Raw genomic sequence first — 23,586 nt, forward strand, 5'->3', positions numbered from 1 at the left:
GTGTAAACAGAAAACTGAACTTTTGGCCAATTCTGACTCTCTTAGAAAAACTCCAGAGGTTAGCACATTTATTTGGGAGATGTTGGGGCCATGCTGGGGCCATGATGGGCTAGACAGAAACTTTTCCATTAGTGATTTTCAAACTTTGGCAGATTTATACATTATTCTGCCTTTCACGTACAGGCCTGTTTTATGGTGGAGTCTGCATTGCCATGGCTGCAGTGGCATCTCTTCTGGGAGCCTTGTTGCAGGTAGGTGTCAGACAGCTTTTTCATGCCCATGTTGAATGACTCAGAATAAATTATGTAAGAAAATAATTGCTGAATACCTTTATGAGATTAGTTTTTATTCTTTGTTGGGTACTGAAGTGAAATCACCCATGGCTCAGCCTGTGTTTTAAGCATCCATATATCAAACCCTAGCAGCTGAGTACACACCACTTAAAAAAGTCTCATAATTTCTTTCTGAACATCTTCTCTTGTTGTCACTTTGGAGGCTTTACCTTCCTTGTACAGCACCTAATAACAGACTTTTTTCCTTCCTCAGGCAGCGCTCAGCATTTTCGGTATGGTTGGTGGCCCTCTTTTAGGACTGTTTGCCTTGGGAATCCTCTGCTCCTTTGCTAATGGAATTGTAAGTAGAAAGTTAAAGACCTGTTCATCTAAAATTTATTGATTATTTTGGGCATCTCCTTTCCCTTCTCCCACCAATAATTTGCTGTTGGGCAGCAACGGAGATGTCTTTGGTACTTTTCATTAGGACATTTCCTCTTGCTCCCGTTTTTCCTTATCCCAAGGAAATCACTAACAGAGTTGTATAGGAACTTGAACTTCCATCCCGTTAAGAGATTTACACATCCAGCAGGAGAAAATAATCAGAATAAAAATGAAACTTTGACCAGGACTTCTTAAAACCAGTTTTAGAAGCAGGGACAATGCATCTTGAGATGTAGCTGAACAACCTGTAGGCTCAGAGAATGCTGGCCTGTCTGAGCAAAAGGGGGTCAGGCCAGGAAAATGGGGTCTAAACACTTATAGACCAAATTGGAGTATTTTCAGAGTGCTTCCATATTGTAAAATTGTGGGTTCCAGATGAAAAAACCTTTTCCATCAAAAAAGGATCTGACAAACTTTGTTAATATGGTGCATGGTTTAGTCTGGCAGGACTAATAAATAGTAATCCTGCTGGGTTTAATAATCACTGATCTTTACCTCTTTGTAGTTGCAAATTTTATGTATATGCTAAAGTAAAAAAAATAAAAAAAATTCTAGCTCTCAGCCAAACCTACCTTTGATGTAGGAGAGACTTTTTTGCTAGAACAGGTCACACAAGAAAATTGAAGAATTGCTTCGGTATTTGTTCAAGGAGGGCCTCAAATAAAGCAGGATTTTCCCATATACCTTGCAGGCCAAAATTATCCTTTGATTATAAAGACCTAGTGGCCAAATAAAAAAAGGTATGCTCAGGAGCTGTGAGAAAACATTGTATTTTGCCAAAGAGGAATGAAGTAAACCCCCCAGCACTTCCCAACTGTATATTTCATTTCTGCTATGGAGACTACAGTTTAGATTATTTTGACTATTTCTTACTCATCTAGTTGTTGTTTCTTTCAAATATCTTTTGCTTTTCATGTAAATCCAAATTTCACTTTTTGTTTTACAGGGGGCATTTGTGGGTCTTGTCAGTGGCTTTGTCATTTCACTTTGGGTTGGAATTGGATCTCAGATTTATCCTCCACTTCCAGTGAGGACCAAGCCACTTTCTCTCTCAATTGAAGGCTGTAACATAACCTCAGGAAATTTAACATCAACAGAAATTCCATTAACAACGGTTTTCAGCACACCAGGTGCAGAAAGGTATGAGTTCAAGTGCAGTAACAAAGCATGTCTTTTTTTTAAAGAAACACAAACATCTGCAGAGTATTTGGGTTACTGTAACTATCCTTCTCTGGTTTATCTACCACATTGTTTGAGATGCAGCAGTTTTCTCTGATTTTTTTTTTTTCCTATCAGACTGAAGTTTGTCTGAATTATCCCACAACAGAAGTCAAAGTGAATTTTTGTATTGATCTGAAAAGCTTCAGTTCAATATTTGAGTTCAAAGGCTTGGACATGCCTTTCTGTGGACCACAGTTTTAAACAAAGATATCATTTATAGTTATTTGATTAACTTCTACAATCTGTCACATGAATTAGAGTAATTGGCAGTTAAAGGGCAAAATGCCAGTTAGCAACTCTACCTACAGCAACTTGTCTGTGCAGAATAGTTCTATTCAGTACATTCAGAATGGGCACAATATAAGGGATTTCCTCTGCTCTGCAACTACCAAATGTTTTACTCTGGATGATCACAATTAAGTTTAACATGAATGACAAAATAGGGAACAGCAGGAACAGAGAGAAGTTGAAAAAACACATTTCTAGGGTTTCCAAATCCTTACACCTTAGAGCATTGTACAGTTGAGAGATACCCTGACGCACAACTGGTTGCCCAACATCCAGTTTCATATACCACACCTCTGGCATGAGCCCTCAGCATTGCTCCTGGCTGCTGGGAAGCACCTGTTGCAACAGAGCACATAGTCAGGGAGAACACAATGAGTTGTAAAGATAGTTGCTCTACTGTTTCTAGCTGTTTAGAGCTGCATGGGGTTGATTGGTTGTGTCCTTGCTGGGATTTTTGTGTCCCTTTAAATAACATCACCCTTGCTAAAGAAATTAATCCCTTCATCTGGATAACTGGAGTATTCAGCTGTGGACTAGATTCGGAGCAGAGACAGGACTGTCCTGTTTTACCTGCTCTGTATCATGCATTGCCTCACTGTACTGACTAGCCTTGCCTCTCACTGTACTGACTAGCCTTGCCTCTTACAAAGGAACTTGTTCTCCAAATTTTGGAACAAATTTTCAGTGCACATATGATTATATGTAGGTAGCTCAAGATTACCAGGTCCCTTGGTTCAGAAGTATCTCTGTATTTATACACTGTCTGGAAACAAGTATTTTCAAGTTGTTTGGAACAGAAAGAGAAGTTAACACTTTTTCTGCTTTATTTCAGGCCTGCCCTGGCAGACAACTGGTATTCCTTGTCTTATCTCTACTTCAGCACACTTGGGACACTTGTCACAGTAGTTGTGGGAATAATTATCAGCCTCCTAACAGGTATGAGTTTCAGAGCTGTGATTGAACGTGTCCCAGATCTCTTTCAAACTAAGGTCTCCTGAGAGCCAGAGGAAGTGCCAGTAACCTATTGCAAACACTGTGTAAAGGTTACCACCCTAAATCAGATTTCCTCCCCTCAGCGCTTCTGCGCTTCAGACCCACTCCTGGTCTTTGCTCACAGCAAAACTTACCACAGGTCTCTAAGGAGAAGGAAATTTCAGCATATTTTTAAAGCTAAGGGGCAAAAAAAGAAGAAAAGAAAAAAGGCATCTGTCTTCCCTTTTTTATTAGATGCCTGCAGGGGCTGTAGGTTTAAGACCTGTCCCTGGACATGGCAACAACTCTGAGCAAGGATATACACCCATGCTTCTAAAGGACAAAAGCAGTTTTACTTCGAGTGAGTTCAGGGCACTCAGGGGCTGTTGTCTGCATCCATAGAGTGCGTGCTTTTCACCACATTCCTCAAGAATGTGCTTAAGAGCTGCAAATCCTCTGCATGAGTATTTTAGCTTCTTTCTCAGTTTTGTAGTACTTTTGTGCAAAGGGAAAATGCAGCTTCCCTTGGGTAAGCTTGTCACGGGTAAGAGTGGGGAGTTCAGTTCCAGCCCATGACCTCACTACTTTTGCATCCAGGTCCAATGCAAACTACACTTGTCATTCACCTCATGCATGCACCTCATGATCCACAATGGCTCCAGGACTATGAAACTCCAAACTCGGCAGACAAACTCACTTCTATTAACTTCCCTGTGCCTTGCAACTAATATTCACAAGTTACATTTATCTCATTTTCTTTTCTTTCTGGGTTTTTAGAAGATTTGCTCCACACTTTCTCTCAAGCACATGCTCTTCCCATTGCTATAGTGATGCTTGAACCTAAATTTTGCTTTTTACCAGGTAGGGATCAGGTTACCTATAGGCCATGAAACAAAGTGTGCAAACCAGAGAACTCACTAAATCCATATAAGAAATACTCAGCCCAAGAACAGAAGTACAAAAGAATTAACCCAGGCACAATGTAACCCTGCTTCTCATGGAGCAATATTCCATTTAAGCCTCAGGTGGCAAGCAGAGCTAATTACTTGCACCTACATCTCTTTCGTTTCCCTCCCAAGAATAGCTTATCTGTGCCTTAAAATGCCCATTCATTCCAATAGTCCTCATCCCTCCATCTTGAGGCTGCCCTTAAATAATTCACTATAAAAATTGCTGGTGAGTTTGGATACAGGAGTCTTGCTGACAGGGAGCTGAGAACTGGAGCTCAGGGTTCAGGATAGGACAGTGCCACAGCTCCTGGACTGGCAGAGTAGTCCTAGACATCATTGTATGCGACTCATTCTTTTCTGGTGATTGCCAGGTTCAGTTTTTTCCAAAACTGGAAATCCAAGGAGGATCTAAGAAACTGGGAAATATTGCTAAGGCATTTCAAATAGACTTTGAGGGATCATTTTATATATTGAGAGGGGCAGGGTATACATCTTTGTAAAGAAATGATGCCTAAGGCCTGTCATTGCTTGTGTAAAACTGGCTGAATGAAACTTGCCTGTTTTTAAGGAGGACTAAAGCAGAATACGGATCGTAAATTCCTGCTGACCAAGGAAGATTTCCTGTCCAACTTCTCACGGTCTGAAACTGAGCAAGTAAGTGTAATTGTGCATCTGTTATTTAAATCAATCTTTCCTCTTGGGGACAAAGGCAAACAAATTTTCCAGCTTATGTTTTTCCAATCAGGATGAATAGCACCTGACAGGTGGGAGTAAGGCAGCTGCCACAGGCAAGGAAGCAGTTTTGCCACAACTTAACTTCAGTCAACAACAGAGAAACAACTGAGTAAAGGGACAGTTTTTTCCATGTTTCTGCTAAAATACTCCCTAACTGGCCTCTAGGAAGCTGCCCCAAGGCACACCTTGGACTCAGCAAAGCTTCCTTTGTTTGTGAACATGTGTTCTCTAAGGTCTGAATTTTTTTGTAACTGGCTACTGTTTGGGAGAAAACATTTCTAGTCAGTGTATGTGTTTCCTAGCTCTCATCCTAAGAAAAGACAAAAGGGGAAATATTATTGGGTAATAACATCCATTAGAAGGGGGAATACAGAATATTTTTTTTAAGATATACTACACATAACTTTTCAATAAATATTGTCAGCTGAACATTCAAGCTCAGCTTTGTTCAGTAGTTCAGGCAATAATCCTATCTTTAAGATGGTCCAGCTTGCAAAATGTTTTTCCTCGATACTGACAACTCCTTCTAGAATGATCAGCTTCTGGAAAAGAACACCAGTGAAAAAAAGGGATATTTTACCATACTACTGTAATGCTGTTTGCCCATGTCAGTACTGGAGATATCTATTCAGTTAATGTCATTCACTGTCTTTAATGGGTCAACATTTATTTCCACTATCTATGAATTTAATCCCAGAAGTCTTTTGAAAAAAACAAAACAATCCACCACCCACATGGAAGCTAATGTCCACAGCCATACTTATTTTATGCCTAGAGTCAGAAACAAATATCTGTCTCTTATATGGCTAAGAGCTGAATAACAAGTGGTTGGCATCACAAATAATGCAGAAAGTTGATGAGATAAAATCAGGGCTAACTAAGCAACTTTCTGCTCATGAAGAGCTCGGTATCTCATTCTATTTAACAGAAATGCAACATCAAAGCAATGATGCATGTTAATCTGCTCTTCCTGTCACAGATGGGGCAAGGATGAAGGGTAGGGAGTCAACAGCTCAGAGACCTGGTGGTGACATATCACTAGACATGAAAACAGCAATTAGAACTTTGCACACCCAAAACTACTTTAGAGAATTTGCAGGACAAGAACATTTTGTGTGACAAGAACATTTTACACAATTAGTACCTTATGCAATACAAAACTTTCCATGCCTCTAGAAAAATACCATCTACTGCAATGAGTATTTGTGCTCTGTCAGCCACCAGCATGTTTTCCTGAAAGGCAACCTGTATGTCAGGCCTGACTCTGCTGGCCAAAGACAGGTCAAAGAGAGGAAGACTGCTCCTTCTGTTTCACAGCATGGCTTTTGTCTTTTGTATTTTAGCCAGAGAAAGTGGAAGTGTTGAACTGGAAGCCATTTACCATGGCAGATGAAGGAACTGACAACCCTGCCTTCAGCCACATTGAAATGGATGTTGCAAGTGACAAGAACAAAGTCAATGGGCTTCATATATGACACAAGGCCATGTCAGCCCACGAGGACAGTTTGGTTCATGTAAAGCACTGTTGACATTCCTGTTCTGGGTCAGTTACCAGCTCTGCTGGGGTCATGGGCAGGCATCTGCTGAGCTTTGTGTCACTATCGCCTTTCCATGACCTTGACATTAGTCAAAAAAGGAATCAGTTTTTTTCTTGCACTTCCTCACTCTCTCACTCTGTTGGTGACAGAACCTAAAGCAATGTTTCCATGTGAAATGTTTGCTTGATATTCTTGAGCCTCTTGGAAAATATCTGCTTTTAATCTCATTTCACCATCAGAGCCAATTTTTTATTTGGGAAGAGTACTGTTTGCCCAGACATAACTGGTTTTCTGGCTTTTTTTTTTCCTTTCTTTTTTCTTTAAAGGCATTGAAAGTATGAAGAGATTAGGGTGTGGGACCTTATCAGATTCCAAGAAACAGTAGGTCTTTTCTTTTGTATGGGAGGTATATTTAGTGCTATCTGGTTCCTCTGTAGAACTGATTCTGAGAGAGATTTATTTTGCTGGTTTTGTCATCTATGTTTTTTAACCCACTTGTTTCTTGGTTACCTGCACCTTCTCCTCTGTGCTCAACTGCTGAGAGCTGCAAGAGTGACTTTGGTGGTGGTGGTGCCAAGAGTCAGTACTGTGTTTCCCTTCATGCCCTATCTGCCTCGTCTCCCCTGTCTTGCCCTTACAGAGCTGGTCCTCATGAAGGAAATCTATTTACACTTTTTATTCAGTGCCATAGACCAGAACCACAGTAGCCTTCTACTGCATGCTCAGCTTGCTGGCCTAGGATTGTTCTTGCACTGGCCTGGGCACAGTGCAGCAGAGATGTCCATAAAGAATATTCCCTTTTGGCTGTACTGGACGAGAGTGAAGGCTGCATCTGCAGTTGCCACAGCAGTTCTCTGCAGAGCTATGAGCTGAAACCTTCTTAGCCCTTTGTGTTCTTGCAGTCCTTGTTTTCACTCTGTGGATTCATGTTCAAGGTTGGTTCAGGTGAGGCAAGTGCACACTGTGTTTTGGCAGTTGTGCAGAGCCCCCTGCACAATTCTCCAGGATGGAGAAGGGATCACAGAGGATGTCATATGGTGAAGGCTTCTCCAGGGCTGCAGGGGTTATGGAATGACATTCTCTGGTGGGGCTGCCAAGAGAATGTTAACGACCCATCCACATGGGTTGTACTGTGCTGCTGTTTTGGGAGGGTGGAAACACCCATTGCTTTATTCTCCAGCTTGCTTTCAGGTACAGTGGGGAACACACTCTGACCTACTGTTGTTTTTGTACTTCAGACTTTTACTATGGCTGTACTAGTGTGTTTAAAACTCTTCTACAGCAGCAAAATTAAGTTGGAAAATTAAAGTCATTGCTGGAAAGCTGAGCTGTGAAGCTTAGAAGGCAGTCATGCTTTGGAATCAAGTGAAGAACTGACTGTGGGCCTTAAATGCTTTCTAAAAGTTAAACTGCATTTGTGCCAAGTACTGAGCTGCTGTAACTTGGAATAGGACACAGTGTTAGCTTAGTTACCTTGACTGGGGCCCTGTAGCATCTAAGTAAATTTTTTTCTAAGCACTTGTGACAGAGGGCACTTGATGATCTACTGCGTAAGATGAACTGTTAGGATCAGAAAATGCAGGTGAAAAAATGGGCTCCAAGGACCAGACCAGGAGAACAGGGCAGCCAGACACTCTGTGGGTGCCACCAAGACCATGACTCCATCAGTTAACCCAGCACAAAACTATGTGATGGAGGCAGGTTTCCCCTATGCTTCCTGAAGCTTTTTTTTTTTTGCATTATCCACTGCAGAGTTTAGGGCCAGCCCCTTTTCTCACTCTCCTCTGCTGCAGCTCCAGGTTCAGGTCAGTGCCTAAAGTCACTGCGTGGAAGGGCTATGATGAAATGGGATAGATCCCATGAGTTATGTCTTGTGTCCCTATATCTAAGATGTGAGACAAACAATAGCATCCTGAATAAAGTCTTCTAGGATTCAGGACAGGAAAATCTCTGTTTTGGGACTATCCAAGTTACTCTGAGACAATTAGCCTGTTGATTGAATCAGCTGGGTTTGCTTCTCAAGTCTCAGAAGGTAAGTGCAGCTCAATATTGTGCCTTGTCTTCATAACCCAGAAAGAGATACTGCATTTTGTGCTATGGAATACTTCTCCAGCCTCGGAATATAATAATTTATATTTACCAGGTACTTTCAGCCCACAGATCTGAAAGAGGGTAAGTTACTGCTATCTCTATGCTGCTGCAGGGTGCTGAAGTGGACTGGTGTGCCTCTGTGTATCTGTGCTTTGTGAGAGAGAGTAAGCTGTAACAGAGAACAGAAGCCTGCAGCAAACACTTGATCTATGTGCCTGCTGGTATGGCTACAGCCCTCCCAATCCAAATCCTGAATTCCCATCTGAATGTGCTTCTCCAGAGGGTGACTGACTGGTCACTGCTGTGTGAAACAGCATCTGCATGTCCTTTCTGCATCACTCTGTGCTGAAATTACTGTGCTGTAGTTGATGCTGTCTTAGACTGTCTTAGATCATCTGTAACTTCTACCTGCTTTGTTCATGAAGACTAATCTTCCTGGTTATCATACTTTAAAAATGTAGCTTTCTTCTCCATGCTTTGAATTTGCTTAGTTGTTTAAAACAGAGGAAATGCATAAATTACCATCTTACCTCCCCTTTATTGCTGAAGTTGCTAGTTAAGCACTCAGCAGTTATTTAACTCGAATTTTGGTATGAAGTGAAAGTTTGGGCCAGGTGGTATTTATTGGCCCACAATCATAAGATCAAGATGAGTTTTCACTGAGTAGTATATTTTGCTGTAAGCTGTTCAGAGACAAACACCCTTACGATTTGAAGGTGACCTGTGCAACTACCCCATTTCTTGCTACCTAACCTCCCATGACTGCTGCAGAGCTATAAAGTGACTCTTTTGGCTTTATTTTTTTTCTATAGTTTTCTTAATTGGCATCATTAATTAAAACAATTCACCAATTTTCAATAATATTTTCTCTGGGAAAATACACTCTCCTCTGCTAGCTGAACTCTGAGCCAGGGCCTTCCTTATCTGTGTAAAAGCAAGATAATTTTGGAGTCTCCACCATACTCCTGCACCCTGATCCTTCATCTCTCCCAGCTAAAAGCTCACTTGATAAAGGAATGTGGGATGCTCAAAACTGATTGATTTCACAGGAGCAGAAGTACTCCACAATGTCCAAATTACATGCATCATCTAGCAGGGTAATGAGACAAAACAATTAGGAATCTTTTAAAGTAAAAATATTAAAAACCCCTAACCCTAAAACCACAACAGTAACAATATTTGACTATGTGAATACACAAAAGAACCACAGAGAGAAAATAGTGATAAATTTTGTCTCTTTTTGGTCTGCATTTAAATTTTACTTCTATCTGACTGGTCAGTTTGCTTGCTGAACAAATAAGGTGAACAGAAAGAAACTCATGAATGACAAGTGGTAAATATTTCATATGCATAATTTATTTTTAAAGTTTATTACATCACATTATACAAGCATTAAACATGGCTTTATGTTGATGATTTTTTTAAGTGTGAAAACTTGACATTCTTCTCCATAGAATTTTTCTATTTACAAATAAACAATCTTTCTATATACTTTATATATATATATATATATAATATATATGGTCAATAATGTAACTCCCCTCAGAAAGATTTAAAATAAAAAAGAACTGATTTGTAAACATGGTTTCTGTCATATTATTTGGTAGCTTGAGTGAAGATGATGTTCTATTCCTAGATTTTTCTTTTGTCAGAGTATCCAGGTTATTAATTTACATTTTTTATTCTAAGATCTGTAAAACCAGCATGTGACAGAATGCAAAAAACTTAGCAAACGGGTTGAAAAACAGTCCCAATATATATTTTCTCCCTTGGTTTTAAAAACTGGCCTGTGACTGCTCATGAAGTACATGCTGCTGTCAAGAATGGCCTATGGAGAATAATCCTGTGCTGATTGCAAGATGATTTCACAGTACATCCTCTGATGTGTGCTGTCCTGCTTGCTATGTAAAATGTTTGTGCCATGCATCGAGGTTGCAATTTTTTCTCATTCCCTTGAAGGTAGTGATCTTGTGGAGCTGGAATAAGTAAACAACATACAGGACTGTCACATGGAGATTTAAACAAAACCCATCATCAGATCAGGAATGGAATGGCATAATTAGTTCTCTAGACACTATTAAAATTCCATTTATTATTATTATTATACTATTATTTGTATTTTATTTTTCTAATAAATAAAAAGGGGGCATCTTTCCTGAGTATTCTGTTATGTAGCTCTGAAGGACTCCAGGGAAATCTGTTCATCAGACCAGCAGCAGAGAAACCTCGATGGGTTGACTGGTCAAACTAAAGTGACAGAGATGTACTCAGTCTGCCAGGGAGGTCAGAGCCTGTTGCAGCCTCATACTCAGCATGAGCTTGGCAAGCAGCCAACCTATGGTCTCATTTAGAGCAGAGCGGAACACAAATTCTAGCAATGTGTTGTCAAGAAAATTCATCATAATGTAGCTGTCTTGAAAACTACTCTCAAAATCAATTATTATCTATTGCATTTCTGCTGTGTGTTATTTCTTTTGGCACATTTTATTGCAGTAGTTTCTCTGGAGTGGAAGTAAATTTATACTCTACTGTGTTTCAGTTCAGTTCTTGGAAGTTACTGAGATCTAAATTGACAAAGCTGCATCTTACTGAAGGGATTTCCAAAGGTCCATTTTGCTTGTATGGGTGACACTGATTTTATGCATGGCTCATGTCTCACTTTACTACTTAGCAAACAGTTTCTGAGCTCTGGTCATCTGTTGGTTTAGACATTAAACAGAGAGTATCCAAAATAATCCAATTATTCACGAGAATTTGGTCTGAATATGATTTTGCACAGCAATCCTGCCCCAGAATCCCCAGGCTGAAACTGTGGGTAGTGGATGGTAAATGCTAACCCATCTGGCATGTGTGTATTGGAGGTCAACATTGCCTGATCCCTACTTCCTATTCACAGAGACAGAAATACTCCTACTTCCTCACTGTCCTGTGGGCTGTGTCCACAGCTTCTGTAAGCAGAGGCAAGGATGAACAAGTTCACTTGCCCATTAGCCAGGAGTTTACTTCACAACCACTATCTGTCCTTCCCACTCAGTTTGGCACTGAGCCAACACTAGTCCTGAAATTCCTTCAGTGTTTATGTTGTCTCATGAGACTTTCAGCCTTGGGCCAAGAGCAGCTGATAAAAGGGAGCTGCTATGTCATTTTCCCTCTTCAGGTAGGATGGTGGCTACAGAGAGGAGGGTGTTCACAGTTTCTTTCATCTCTCTTCTTTCTCAAGTCTTATTACCTTTCATTAAAGCTTCTCCCTCTCATACAAATAGCACAGTTCTCCTTTGCAGTGGAAAAAAATTAATAGATCTAATTTGGTGATATTTGTCTTGGTGGAGATGGTCCTGTTGTCATGTGGAGCTTGAGGTATCCATCCATAGGAGCTTGCATAATGTAGTCTATCCAGAAGGGCAAATTCTACTTCTTCCATCAAATTACTTCCAGAATAACTTTTAGAAACAACTGATTGAAGAGTTTTCACAACACTCAGTATTTTGATTCATGTTGCTCCATCCAACACTTATGATGTCTTCAAAGCTACAACTCCACTCTTTTGGGCTAATAGTCTGGAAAGTTTTAATTTCTTAATTAAATCAGAAATTTTTAATTTCTCAATACTAAGGAATTTGCTAAAGGATATTGTCAATGGCTTATTTTGCCCAAGTCTAATTTGCACCCAGTGTAGAATTGCTCTGCATTAAGGATTCCAAGCTATTTCATACTACAGTCTGTTGTTTTGTTTTTTCCCTTCACTCCTTCATAGATAATGGAATGATGAATACAGAACATGCTACAAGTGTAGATATTCTGGATGATTGTGTTTTATTCTGCTGATCTTGTTCATCTGTCTTGTTTTGTTTTACTTAGGCAGATAGGTCTTTAAGACACTGTCTGACATCTGTTACGGATGTAAGTACACCCTAATTCCTGACTAGGCCTCAATGTGATCTGGCAACACAAATATGTGGGCAGTTCTGGGCAAGATGCCCTAACCTGATTTGATTCCTTCAGACAGCAGACATTCCTTATAGCTGAAGAGGCACTGCTCAGAACTTTAACATATATTACCAACTTTTCACAGTGTCATTTCTAAATAAATGACCCTACAGCTAGATACCTCTGGCCACATTTAGATGCTTCTGATGCCTTCATTTTTCAGCATCGTTAGACCAGCTGATCAGACTCATGATCATGCATCTCCTTCTACATAATACTTCAATATTATTGAGTAATGGAAATGGTCTACCTAGGTGACCTTTACTGGTGGCAAATGCAAACTGACGCAGTTGGGTCCACTGTGGAGGAGAGCAATGTTGCCATGCACGTGCTGCAGGTGGTGGCCACACAGGCGGACAAACACTGCCACGTCGCCAAGGCGCAGTCACAGCTTATGAAGTAGCAACTTCGTGAGAATGAGCCATAAGATCACCAAGTTCTGTTAAGTACTGTAAGTTGAGTAACTGCTTTGAAGTTCAGGGCCTCAAATTTTAGTCAGGGCCTGGGAGCTTCCTGGCAAGAGTGCAGAGACTTAGTATTGGTCTGATGTGCTCATGTTGACATCAGCTTTGGACATGACTAAGCCTTGCAAACACCTCTAATTTCAAAACGCTTATGACAAAACCCACCCTATTGAACAGGGGCACACATGTGCTAAGTGCACACAACATTAGTGACTATTCCTTTTGGTGCACTTTCTGCTGTAGAAAACCAGGAATTTTTATAAACAAGAGTTCTTATCTTCATTTAAGCAGTTTCTTCATCATCCTGTCATGGCCACTCATTGTGATAAGATTTTCCATTCTTTTTTCTTTCCTTCCGCTCTTTTTGCAGACGTTCTAGTTCAGCTTCATACATCATTTCCTGAATCAGGTACTTTTCTCTCCTCATTCGATCTCTCAGATCTTTTGGAAGATCTGGAATTAAGTAGGAGATCAGATGCTTTATGCAAAAGACAAGGTGCTGTAAACACAAAAAAAGAAATGAAAAATTTAAAACCTCAGGAAGAACACAAGTACTTTTCATATCTTCTGAAAACCTTCTCTTTCCAATTTGCAGACAGATGTTGTGTTTAAACGAAATCCATTACTAAATTTTAAGAAAATAAACCATGAAGTTTTTTCCCCCACAAAAACTCTAGCCAAAATCAGTGGAGTATGGGTCACAGCAGAAATTATGAGCAGGTGGGTTCAAATAAGGCCTCAAAACTGTTCTATGACCTGTGTGTTCCAAGCCTGGAGGTCATGATTTGATGTAAGGTTGTTTGGACAGAGCCTGGTATTAGTACTGGTATTAGTTCCTGCTCTGCAGGAAGAGGAGGCTCAATTGATGTAACACTTATCTGTTGTCATAAACACTTAAATCAAAATTTGAAGTAATGTATCTATACAAAAGTAATAATGTATCTACACAAAACAAAATCTAAACATTTTTTCTTACATTGTATCTCTTATCCAAAGACATATTCCTGTTTAGCAAACATTGCAATTAAATACAAGTTGATTGATCCTTTGTTCCTCCTATTTTAGGCATGACACAGCAAGGCTTTAGTTTGGTGCCCAAGGATTGCTTGAGTGTCCTTTTCTGTATGGTCAAAAATGCTGCTTGGAAACTTACTCACTTCATTTGAGAGGAGAAAAAGATAAACAGAAAAATCCTCCACCTCAGACGGGTGGAGGATTTTAGATCATTCTAGATTCGAGAAATAAAGGCATTTCTTCTTCTCCAAGCAGAATCCTTCTTTTGAAAGCCACTGAAAAGAGAATGTAAAATGTTTTCCCATGTATTCTTCCCTCATGATAAATAAACTCACAATACTGTAATTGTTGGGGGGGTTTTGCCAAACTTAAAAAGAGAAAAAAGCCTCTTCCATCAGTTTAGCCTGGACAAATAATTCCTTCTGCAGTGATAGAAAATACCTTTGTTTGTTTTCAATGGAGGTTAAGTTATCCAAAACAAACCACACTCGGAGTGCCAAAAAGGGGTCTGAGCCTAGGCAGTTACTTAATTTATGAAAAAACCTACCTTGAATCCCCTATCTCTTTGTGCAATCTTTATTCTAAGCACTGTGGCAATCACAATACACCCAATAGTGTTTTCAAAAAAAGGTTGTGGTTTCTGCTGCAATTCTTTTTTTATTTCATAGATATAGTTAAGAGACAGCTTGCACTGTCAATAAACAGAGTGGTTCATGTTGAGGGAGGGAGATATGAGCCAGCCTATGGCTTTGGTTGGGATAAAGCAAAGTCAAATCAGATGGGCTGGCAACAGGCAGACACAAAAAGTTATTCCACAGTTGGTCACAAATTTGGCTGGACACTGAAGCTTGAACAGGGCTCATTTTTCTTGCCTCACTTCTCTTTCTGCTATGCTGTGCAGCTTTTATGTCAAGTGTGTATCAAGAGGCCAGGCTCTTTTCAGTCTTTAAAATTATTACGCTGACCTGCAAGGACCATTCTTGTAGTCATTTTTGGAGATGCATACCCTGACTTTCAATACTGACTGCTCATAAGACTAGAAGAGATTAAGCCCAGCAGCAGCAGGCTTCCTTCCTTCCTTCCTTCCTTCCTTCCTTCCTTCCTTCCTTCCTTCCTTCCTTCCTTCCTTCCTTCCTTCCTTCCTTCCTTCCTTCCTTCCTTCCTTCCTTCCTTCCTTCCTTCCTTCCTTCCTTCCTTCCTTCCTTCCTTCCCTTAATCTTTCCTTGAGCATGGAACAGATGATGGAAGAAATTATCTCCTTGGAAACCAACTGCTAATAAATTACCCAGTGCAGTGGTTCGGCTTTCCAATGGGTGCAGTTCCGGCCAGCCCTGCCGCCACTACATCCAGGGGCCACTTTGCCAGAGGCGTGGGCAAACTCAACCACGGTGCGGATAGTGCGCAGAATAGAAAGGCGGGACTCTCAGGGTGTACAACCAAGGGATGCGTGGTCCCAAGGCAGCGCTCCGAGGAGAGACGCTGGCCTCGAAATGGCACGGCTTTTTATTGAGTGGGTTACAGGGGTGGGATTGCGTGGGACCAATAACAACCTTTTGCCATCGTATAATGAGGGGATGCACAACTTTTGAACCAATAATAAGTAACTTGGGGAGGAGGAATACATGATGAGGGGGTGGGGAAGTTATATAACTTAAAGATTGACACTTAACAGAAAGGTGGTAAACAACTATTATGGGATAGGGTTACCAGGACAACCAAGGTTTTGGCGGGAAAGTCTGGGGGAAGGGGAGAAGGGGAGAAGGGGAGAAGGAGAGAAGGAGAGGGAAGGAGAGGCCATCTTAAACAACAGTAATAATTACAAAATTATAAAACACAAATTATAAAACCAAACTGGAGCAGTGAAAACCCAATTGGAATTGAATTTAAGCACCACCACAACCCAGTATAAAGGAATAAGAGAGCTCAACCTGCAGTGCCATAGTCCTTCACCTGGGAAGGTCTGATAATTACAATCATGGGGAATTTCCTGAAGTCTTTGAGCTTCTGCTGAGCCACAAAGAGTAGAAATAATAATCTAGAAAATTCTTCTCCACCTTTGCTTTAACACAAACACTTCTGTTGTGTTATCCAAAGAGGTGTGTTGAAAGTTCGGTTCAAAATTAACACTGTCCTGTGAGCTGGAATGCAATATGTGCTCATGAACATTATGCCATATGCCAGTATGGTGACCACAGTTTCCACATATGATTTCAGAGCAGAGGATTGAGTTTTCTAAAATCATATGTTCCTTCTTTTGCTTCTTCCCAGTGTAAAAGGCATTTCAAACTTTTTGTGCTGGAGAGATATTGAGCTCTTGGATTCTGGTGGGGATATTCAGGCACTTGAAATTAGGCCTTCAGAGCTGTATTTTCTTTTTTGGTAAATAATCTCATCCTATTTTTCTATTCTTACAGCTCTCGTTTTTAAAATCAGCATAGGAATACCAGTCATGTGAAGTTGTATTATGTCCTTAGGTTGGCCTTAAAGACATCTGAGATACATTAATACTAATATAAATATTAATACTAATATTATGAACATAGACAAAGATATTGAATCCTTTTCATTGTCATAATCTTTTTAATGCCAATCATTCTGAATGAATGAAAGGCATTTAAAAAACCCAAACAAACAAGAAAAAAGCTAGATGTGTAAATACTTTAACAATCATTGTTTTTCAGTTGCTCAGATTAAATATTTTCTTCTCATGTTCCTTCACCCCTATTCTCATACAACAGTCAGCATATGGCTTCTCAACCTAGGTAAGTTACTCAAAAAGTAAATAAAAGCTTTTTCCCCCTCGTTGCAACTCACTGCTATAGTTCTCAGTGTTATATTCCCTTTTCTATGAGAACCTACATGCCTGTGGCTGTTCAGAAAACAAAGCTGAGAATACAAAGCACAATATAAGTAGAAACTAAGACAAAAACACCTCAACAGCTGCCATCATAGATCAGCCCAATGCAAAACTTCAGAGGGAAATTTGTTTTCTTTTTGGTTTTGTTCTGCCCCTTAAATGGTCACTGACCTCAAATACAATAATGAAAGCCAAGCGTGCTGCTAAGACGTGCCAGAACTGCAGTGTGTAACCATAGGGCACTGGGGCATGGGGAGGGTCTCGGTAGTCCCTGTACCTGAAAGACAAGCACAGTATGGTAGTTAGCAAGCTCTGCACTGCTATCTGAGTGAAGGCAAAACCAAAACTCACCTTCTCTTGATCATTACATCTTCTGCACAAAATTGAGCTCAGTTCAAACTGTACAGGTTACCCTAATACTGCTTGCTTCCAAGGCTGGGCCTGTGCTAGTGTTTGATTTCAGGTCAGGTGCCTTCTTTTGAAGCAAGTGTCCCAATCACCTCCACTTACCATGCTTTTCTTCATGCCAACTGGCTTACTTTCAGCTGAAACCTACCAGTAAATAGGTAACACTCCAGGAGTGCTACCGGAAATTGGTTAAAAAGGACCCAAACTAGTGTCTGTCTGAAGAAAACCCCTGAAGCTAATACACAGGATGGTAGGTGTTTTGACCCTACAGCGTCTCCCTTGGAAGCACGATATGTGCCTTTCAGGCATCTCCTCAGAACCTGGAGAAGGGTGGGATGCTCTACCCTTTTAAGGGACATGCTATTCCCACTTCAAGGACATTTTAAACCTATAAATGTCCCCAGCTTTATCAGCCTGATAGTTTTCCCAAAATCCATATAAAAATGACCCACGGACTTCACCGGCCCTTGATCAATTTGTTGGCCAACCCTGGTGTAAAACATGACTCATTCTGACTTCAGCAGAGCCAGAACTTCATCTCTTGGTATATCAACAGGGTGAGGACCACGTGAGAAAATGATCTTGTGTCTTTTCTCACTGAGTGTTTCTTGGAAGACTTGAGGTCTCCAAAACTTAACTGTAGATATATGTTGGAAAAGTTGGATCCAGGAATACTACAAGGCTGTATTTACAAACCATCAATCTATTTAAGTCACACATTCTGGAGTCCATTTTTACAAGCAGTTTGTTAATTCTAAAATAGTACTGTAGAAACCTTATTTTAGAAGTAGTGTAAAAATTGTTTGCTTAATCTATTTCCTAGATGGGAGAGAAAATCTACTGTAAAAAATATTGACAATACCATAGTAAATAATACAGGCTGATGACTAAGTTAGTTTTAAGAAACTAATGAGAATGCTGATCACTAAATTAGTTTTAAGAAACTAATGAGAATGCAAATGAATTAAATAAATAATCAGTTATTTAATCTCTATGATTATCTGTATTTTTCCATGAAGCTTCATCTTCTTAGATTGCAGAGGGTGCTATACAAACTGAAATAAACTGTCTTGACATCTTAGTCAGCATCAAATCTCTCAGAAACTGCAGTATTTCTAGAATAAGTTCCTAAAACTGAGATGATCTTTCCTTGTGCAAGTAGCATTCTGACTTCATAATTTAGGATGTCTTACTATATCCTAAGCATCCTGAAAAGAGAAATCCCTGGACCAAGTCCCAGGAGAGGATATCTCTTTTTTTTTTTTTTTTTTTTTTTTTTACTTGCTAGGAATCCATTGTTACACATGAAAAAATGGGGAAACCTTTTCTAAACAACCAGAATAGCACAGCACCATCTGTGTTCCAGGCAACCAGAAGTTAACTGGTATTTTTTTCAGACAAACTGCCTTACTGGAAAAATGCCTATACTGTTACACAGTAGAACATTATATTTCCTTACCTCTCTATCAATATCTGCCTTGAACTGCAATTAAAATGATGTTTTAGCAAATGCAGGTAGGTAAGAAGCTGATAAACTCAGCTAAAGATGTTAATTTTCTTTCAAGGATTCATTTACATAACAATTCAGTGTCTCCCTAAGGAACAGATATATCTTTTGGAGATTTATCACACCAATGTTAATAGTGTTCTGTTTAGGGGATGTTGAAGGGACAATTTTTTTTTGTGGGATTTCCATAATCAGATTTAAGAAGCAGCAACTTCATGCTAGAAGGTGGGGAAGAAAGGAAATAAAAGGGAAGAAGAGAATGGTCAGAATGACAAAAAAAAAAAAAAGCTATAGCAAACAATGTGGAATTGAATATTCTCACTGTGGTTCTGCTCCATAGGTGAATTCAGCACTGGAATACGCTTTCTGCCAAATAAGTCGCAACAGTCTTAAATATCAGTTAGTTAAATGAAAGTGTTAATGCCACCCCTCCCCACATTTATTATGCTATACCACTCAAAATTCTTCCTATTCATAAAAACATCACAATATTGCAAGTATCACTGACTTTTGCTGTATCACAGATCTTTGTGGTATCACAGAGTATCTTTTGTTCTTTAGGCACACATAAAGGGTATTTTAACTCTTCACAGTGAAAAATACTGAGACTAAGCATATCTGCTAAAGGACTTCCAGGTCTCATGCTTGTAATGTAATATTGCAATTAAAAATGGTAGCTGTATCTGTTAGGTATTTTTGGTTGGGACATAATTTAAGACCTTTATGTAGATCCTTGGTTATTAAAATCACTCAGGTCCAAATCTGCTGTTACAGACTGTTCTCAGACTGCAATTTCTCCAACCTGTTGTTGAGGACAAAGGCATGCAGATAATTAACTGTTCATCTTCTTTTGATTCAAACCACAAAGATATGATTATTACTAATAAATACATCAGTAAGCAATGACAAACATATTAACAATTCAATTCGGAAATGCTGGATTAGAGATTTCATAAAGATAGCTTATGACAGAGCCTGTTTATGTCTGTCAGGCCAATGAAATACTTCAGTGTGGTTGTTCCTGTGCAACCTTGGCTTCCCTGTGCATGTCCCATGGTAATTATATCTTCGCAAATGGATCTCCCTGACACCTAAGTAATCAGGCACCTTTACCAGCTCTTTGATACCATATTTATCCATGATGATTGTGTCTGAGTCAAGCTATGACACCATAAAAATCCTGCATTAGGAACACCCTCCAGATACCAACTTTTCAGCTTCTCTTTTATCTGAGGAAGGAATCATGCAGGTAACAGCCAAGTAGTACCAAGAAGAGCATGACCCTGAACAGCACAGTAAAAACTTTCCACTTTTAACTTCTAAAAATTAGCTTCAACTCCAGATTTATTATAATGCTTCTCCATTTCAATGCCCCAAAGCAGAGAAGTATATTGACCAGAAACTTACCTGCAATATTTTAATGGTGAACCAGAGAATTCACTTCCATTTGATGTTGGCTCTGAACGATTTTCAAAGTCAGACACCAGAAATACTGATAAACTGGCATTAACGTAGCCAACCATACACCTAGAGGGGACGAAATGCTGTCAGCAAGACACAGCAAAGTTTTTCCATTAACTATTGTACCTAGGAGGATGTTCTTTCGGTTTTATAAATTCCAAACTACAATTTTGATGCTTATTAATTTTCGAAAGGGATGTTGAAGCAATACGAAAGAAATGCTAAAATAGGTCAGATGAACAATAAAAGTGAAGCAATGGTAGATTTATATGGGAGAAGGAATGATGAAGATTGGGACTGGTTACTTTTGAAAAGTTACCTAAATGGTGACACAATAGGGGCAGAGAAAATAATGAGGAGTGTTAGGAAGATAATCAAAATATTCCCACTGTTACACTCATGGTACTAGCACAGAGGGAGACTAAATCAGATGGAAAGATAATGCACTTAAAACAGCTTCTTAGAGAATACCCAGGTAATCAGAGGAACTCCAGTCTAGAAGATCCCAGGGTGACTGAGCACTGTGAGGGCCAGGCAAAATTTAGAGAACATTGTGTAAGAGTAGTTATGTCCTCTGTTGAAGGGCTGTGGGTGTCAATAGAAGGCTCAAGTTTGGTGTTAGCAAAGCTGAGGAGATCTGGCCAAAATGTGTTGTGCTGTTCATGCTGCACTGCCCAAACACAGGTAAGTGTAGGCATACTACTCAGCTTGGTGCAGGGTATAATGCACAGTAAGGGCTGGGGGATTTTGGCTTTGGTTTTTCTAAATATGGACTTTGCAAACTTTGAGAAATTATATTCAAACACCATCTGGCTTTGTCTCCATACTGATTAGATTTGGAACTTAATTTAGTTCCAGTATTTTTCTAGTATCATTTGGGTCATATGGATCTAATACCTACAGATGTTTTTTGAAAGAAAAGAGTACCTCTCTCTTTTAAGCTATTCAGTAACGGATGGTCTTCACACCTTAATTTGTGAAAACTCACTATTCCTGTGGATTTTTGAATACCTTCCTGCTTTTGTAACAGTACTTACTAATAACATTATTCAGAATGCTGACATAAACAGTTTTAATACAGGTTACCTCCTTCAAAGTATTACTATCTGATGGTTTCATCTAGAAATTCACTCAAAAAAGCAGCAGAAGTGTGAAAACATTGTACTAGAGGTTTGTGAAAAGAAGATGAGCCAAACTGTGAGCCAAATTACTTCCCATATGCAAAACTAGTTTCAAAGCCACTGAGTCATATTTGAGTCTTGAAAGAAATATTTCTAAAGGTGTTGTTTTTTCATGCACAGTGGTCCTGAGAAAATCCTTCCTTATGGTTTACTTAGCAATAAGAGTTGCTTACAGTGCCACAATATCCTGTAGATCTCTTTAGTGGCATGAGCAGGAGCACATGCTCAGGAACGACTGGCACCAGACCATTTTAGCCCTTTGAACGGACTTTAACTCTTCATGAAAGTAAACAGAACATCTTCCCCAGCCCCAGCTAGAATGCCCAACTCCTTGCAGGACAGCAAGTTTCAGATCTGCTAATTGAGAGCTGTGACGCCAGATGCCCTTCTTCCCATCAGTGTGATTAAATATATTGACAGACAAAAGATGTCAAAAAGCAGCAACAGATGAACTCACTTTCTGCAGCAGGGAGTAAAAAATTGATCTGCCATATGTCCAATAGCAGAATACAAACTCTCTGTCACTGTCTACTGTTTAGCCTGGGTTTCTTTGAACAGCAGGTTTCCTTGCTAATGGCACTGCTAGAGAATTCGCAAACTGTGTCTGTGTTTGGCTGGATTCAGTGACCTTCCTGGAGGCCAACAGCTGAGATTTCACATGTTGCCATGCAGCAACTATCTCATACTTGCAGGTAATGTGCACATGCTAATACAATCTCAGTGTTTAGCAACACTGAAAAAAAATCCACTTAGGCAGCAGGGATTCAGATCACAAATGTCTTCTGGAATATTTAATCCAAGAACACTAGTTTTAGAAGAAAATCAAATTACTTTTCTCTGTAAGTATATCTTGATGTATGAGTAGGAAATTGCTTCCTCTCACTAGACACTACTTTTTTGAGTAATACATGCTGAATAATACATCAGGAAAAAACCCCAGTGCACACATATAAAATGCTCAACAAATTCTTTATTGACTAGTATCAGCATTGCTTCAGAAAGGAAAAGAGGATTATATCCATGTACTACCAGCTGGGATATACAGCTTGGGTAGCATCCTGTCACACACACTAAATCTCTGAAATAGCTCTGCCATGTTTGCCTTGAATTCATGTCATGTATCACAGTCACTTAGCAACCCATTCTGTAAATATGCAGACCATCAGTACCTATGACTAGTATCTGTTACCTAAACACAAACAATACATTTAGTTTAGTGGAATCAGAACATACACAGACAGTAATACTGCATCTATTCAAGTAGTAAGTTATTTTTGTGCACACATCCCCAGAAAAGCCTTACTTTTGTCCTGCTTCTCCTTGGCCAGCACAAGGTCCGTATTTGTAAGCATAAACCAGGCGAGGGATGAAATCCGATGTCACTGCTATAACAAATGCATTTGTGATAACAGAAAGAATTCCAATGCCTTCCAGGATCCCATACCAGATGCCTGTTCAACAAGGACAGTATGTTTGCTCCAGGAAAAAAAAGAACCAAAGTGCCTGAAATACTGCATGATCTGAAGTAGTTTTCCCTGCTGCACAAGGTGTTTTTATGTAGTCTTTATTCAAGAGTCACTGACCAAAAATAAATTTCCTTATTGAACAGCGAGACCTCATCACTGTGAATTACAACAAAGGAAGGTCAGACATACCCATCGATTTTATAAAGCATCAAACTGCCCCTGAAAACTTTGCTGAATGCAATTTATTTTGAGAAATCACATCTGAATCAATATGAAAAAAAGGTATTTTTCTGTGCTTCTGTTAATTACATTATATAACTAGGTTTTTTTAGAAAGTATGTCTGCAGTATATGCCATGTACTGGCTGTTGTCCAGGCTTGTGCCAAAGCCCACATATTCACACTGTTTGCATTCAAAGCTTTAATCAGACACAGACCTTAGGCACATGTAGAATGTTCTAAGAGCACAAAGCCTGAGCTTCTGCTATTTCTTGGTGTGGGCTAAGGATTTTGGCAATGCGGTTGGTTAGTGAAGTCTCTTGTTTACCCCCCTAAAAGCACCAGGGATTCAGCCTTGAGCAGAATGACTTTGTTTTAGAGTTCTTCCTAAAGGTGTTCTGCTTTTGCATACTGCAAGGACAGAAGAGATATGTAGTCAAAATAAGTTCAGAGATCCTTTGCAACAGCGTGTAGCTGGATTACCTCAGAGATATGTGGACCTTGTGTTTAGC

At 39.7% G+C, this 23,586-nt stretch overlaps 2 protein-coding genes across 2 annotated transcripts in view; one reads left to right on the top strand and one right to left on the bottom strand.

The window, feature by feature from the left end:
• SLC5A8 (solute carrier family 5 member 8) overlaps positions 1 to 9,978 on the top strand; it is a 29,046-nt gene extending 19,068 nt beyond the window's left edge. Inside the window, exons 10-15 of the mRNA XM_083859804.1 lie at positions 184 to 251; positions 547 to 633; positions 1,663 to 1,856; positions 3,058 to 3,161; positions 4,716 to 4,801; positions 6,226 to 9,978. Of these exons, the coding sequence (XP_083715930.1) occupies positions 184 to 251; positions 547 to 633; positions 1,663 to 1,856; positions 3,058 to 3,161; positions 4,716 to 4,801; positions 6,226 to 6,357 (671 nt within the window). The 3' untranslated portion in view covers positions 6,358 to 9,978. The remainder of the gene's footprint in view (positions 1 to 183; positions 252 to 546; positions 634 to 1,662; positions 1,857 to 3,057; positions 3,162 to 4,715; positions 4,802 to 6,225) is intronic.
• Positions 6,686 to 23,586, bottom strand: part of ANO4 (anoctamin 4) — a gene marked incomplete at its 5' end in the record, with an annotated part of 125,766 nt that continues 108,865 nt past the window's right edge. Inside the window, 4 exons of the mRNA XM_083859803.1 lie at positions 6,686 to 13,461; positions 17,005 to 17,110; positions 20,156 to 20,275; positions 22,694 to 22,841. Coding sequence (XP_083715929.1) covers positions 13,270 to 13,461; positions 17,005 to 17,110; positions 20,156 to 20,275; positions 22,694 to 22,841 — 566 coding nt within the window. The 3' untranslated portion in view covers positions 6,686 to 13,269. The remainder of the gene's footprint in view (positions 13,462 to 17,004; positions 17,111 to 20,155; positions 20,276 to 22,693; positions 22,842 to 23,586) is intronic.

This window comes from Zosterops lateralis (genome assembly GCF_965231275.1).
Source record: "Zosterops lateralis genome assembly, chromosome: 4".
Classification (NCBI taxonomy): Eukaryota; Metazoa; Chordata; class Aves; order Passeriformes; family Zosteropidae; genus Zosterops; species Zosterops lateralis.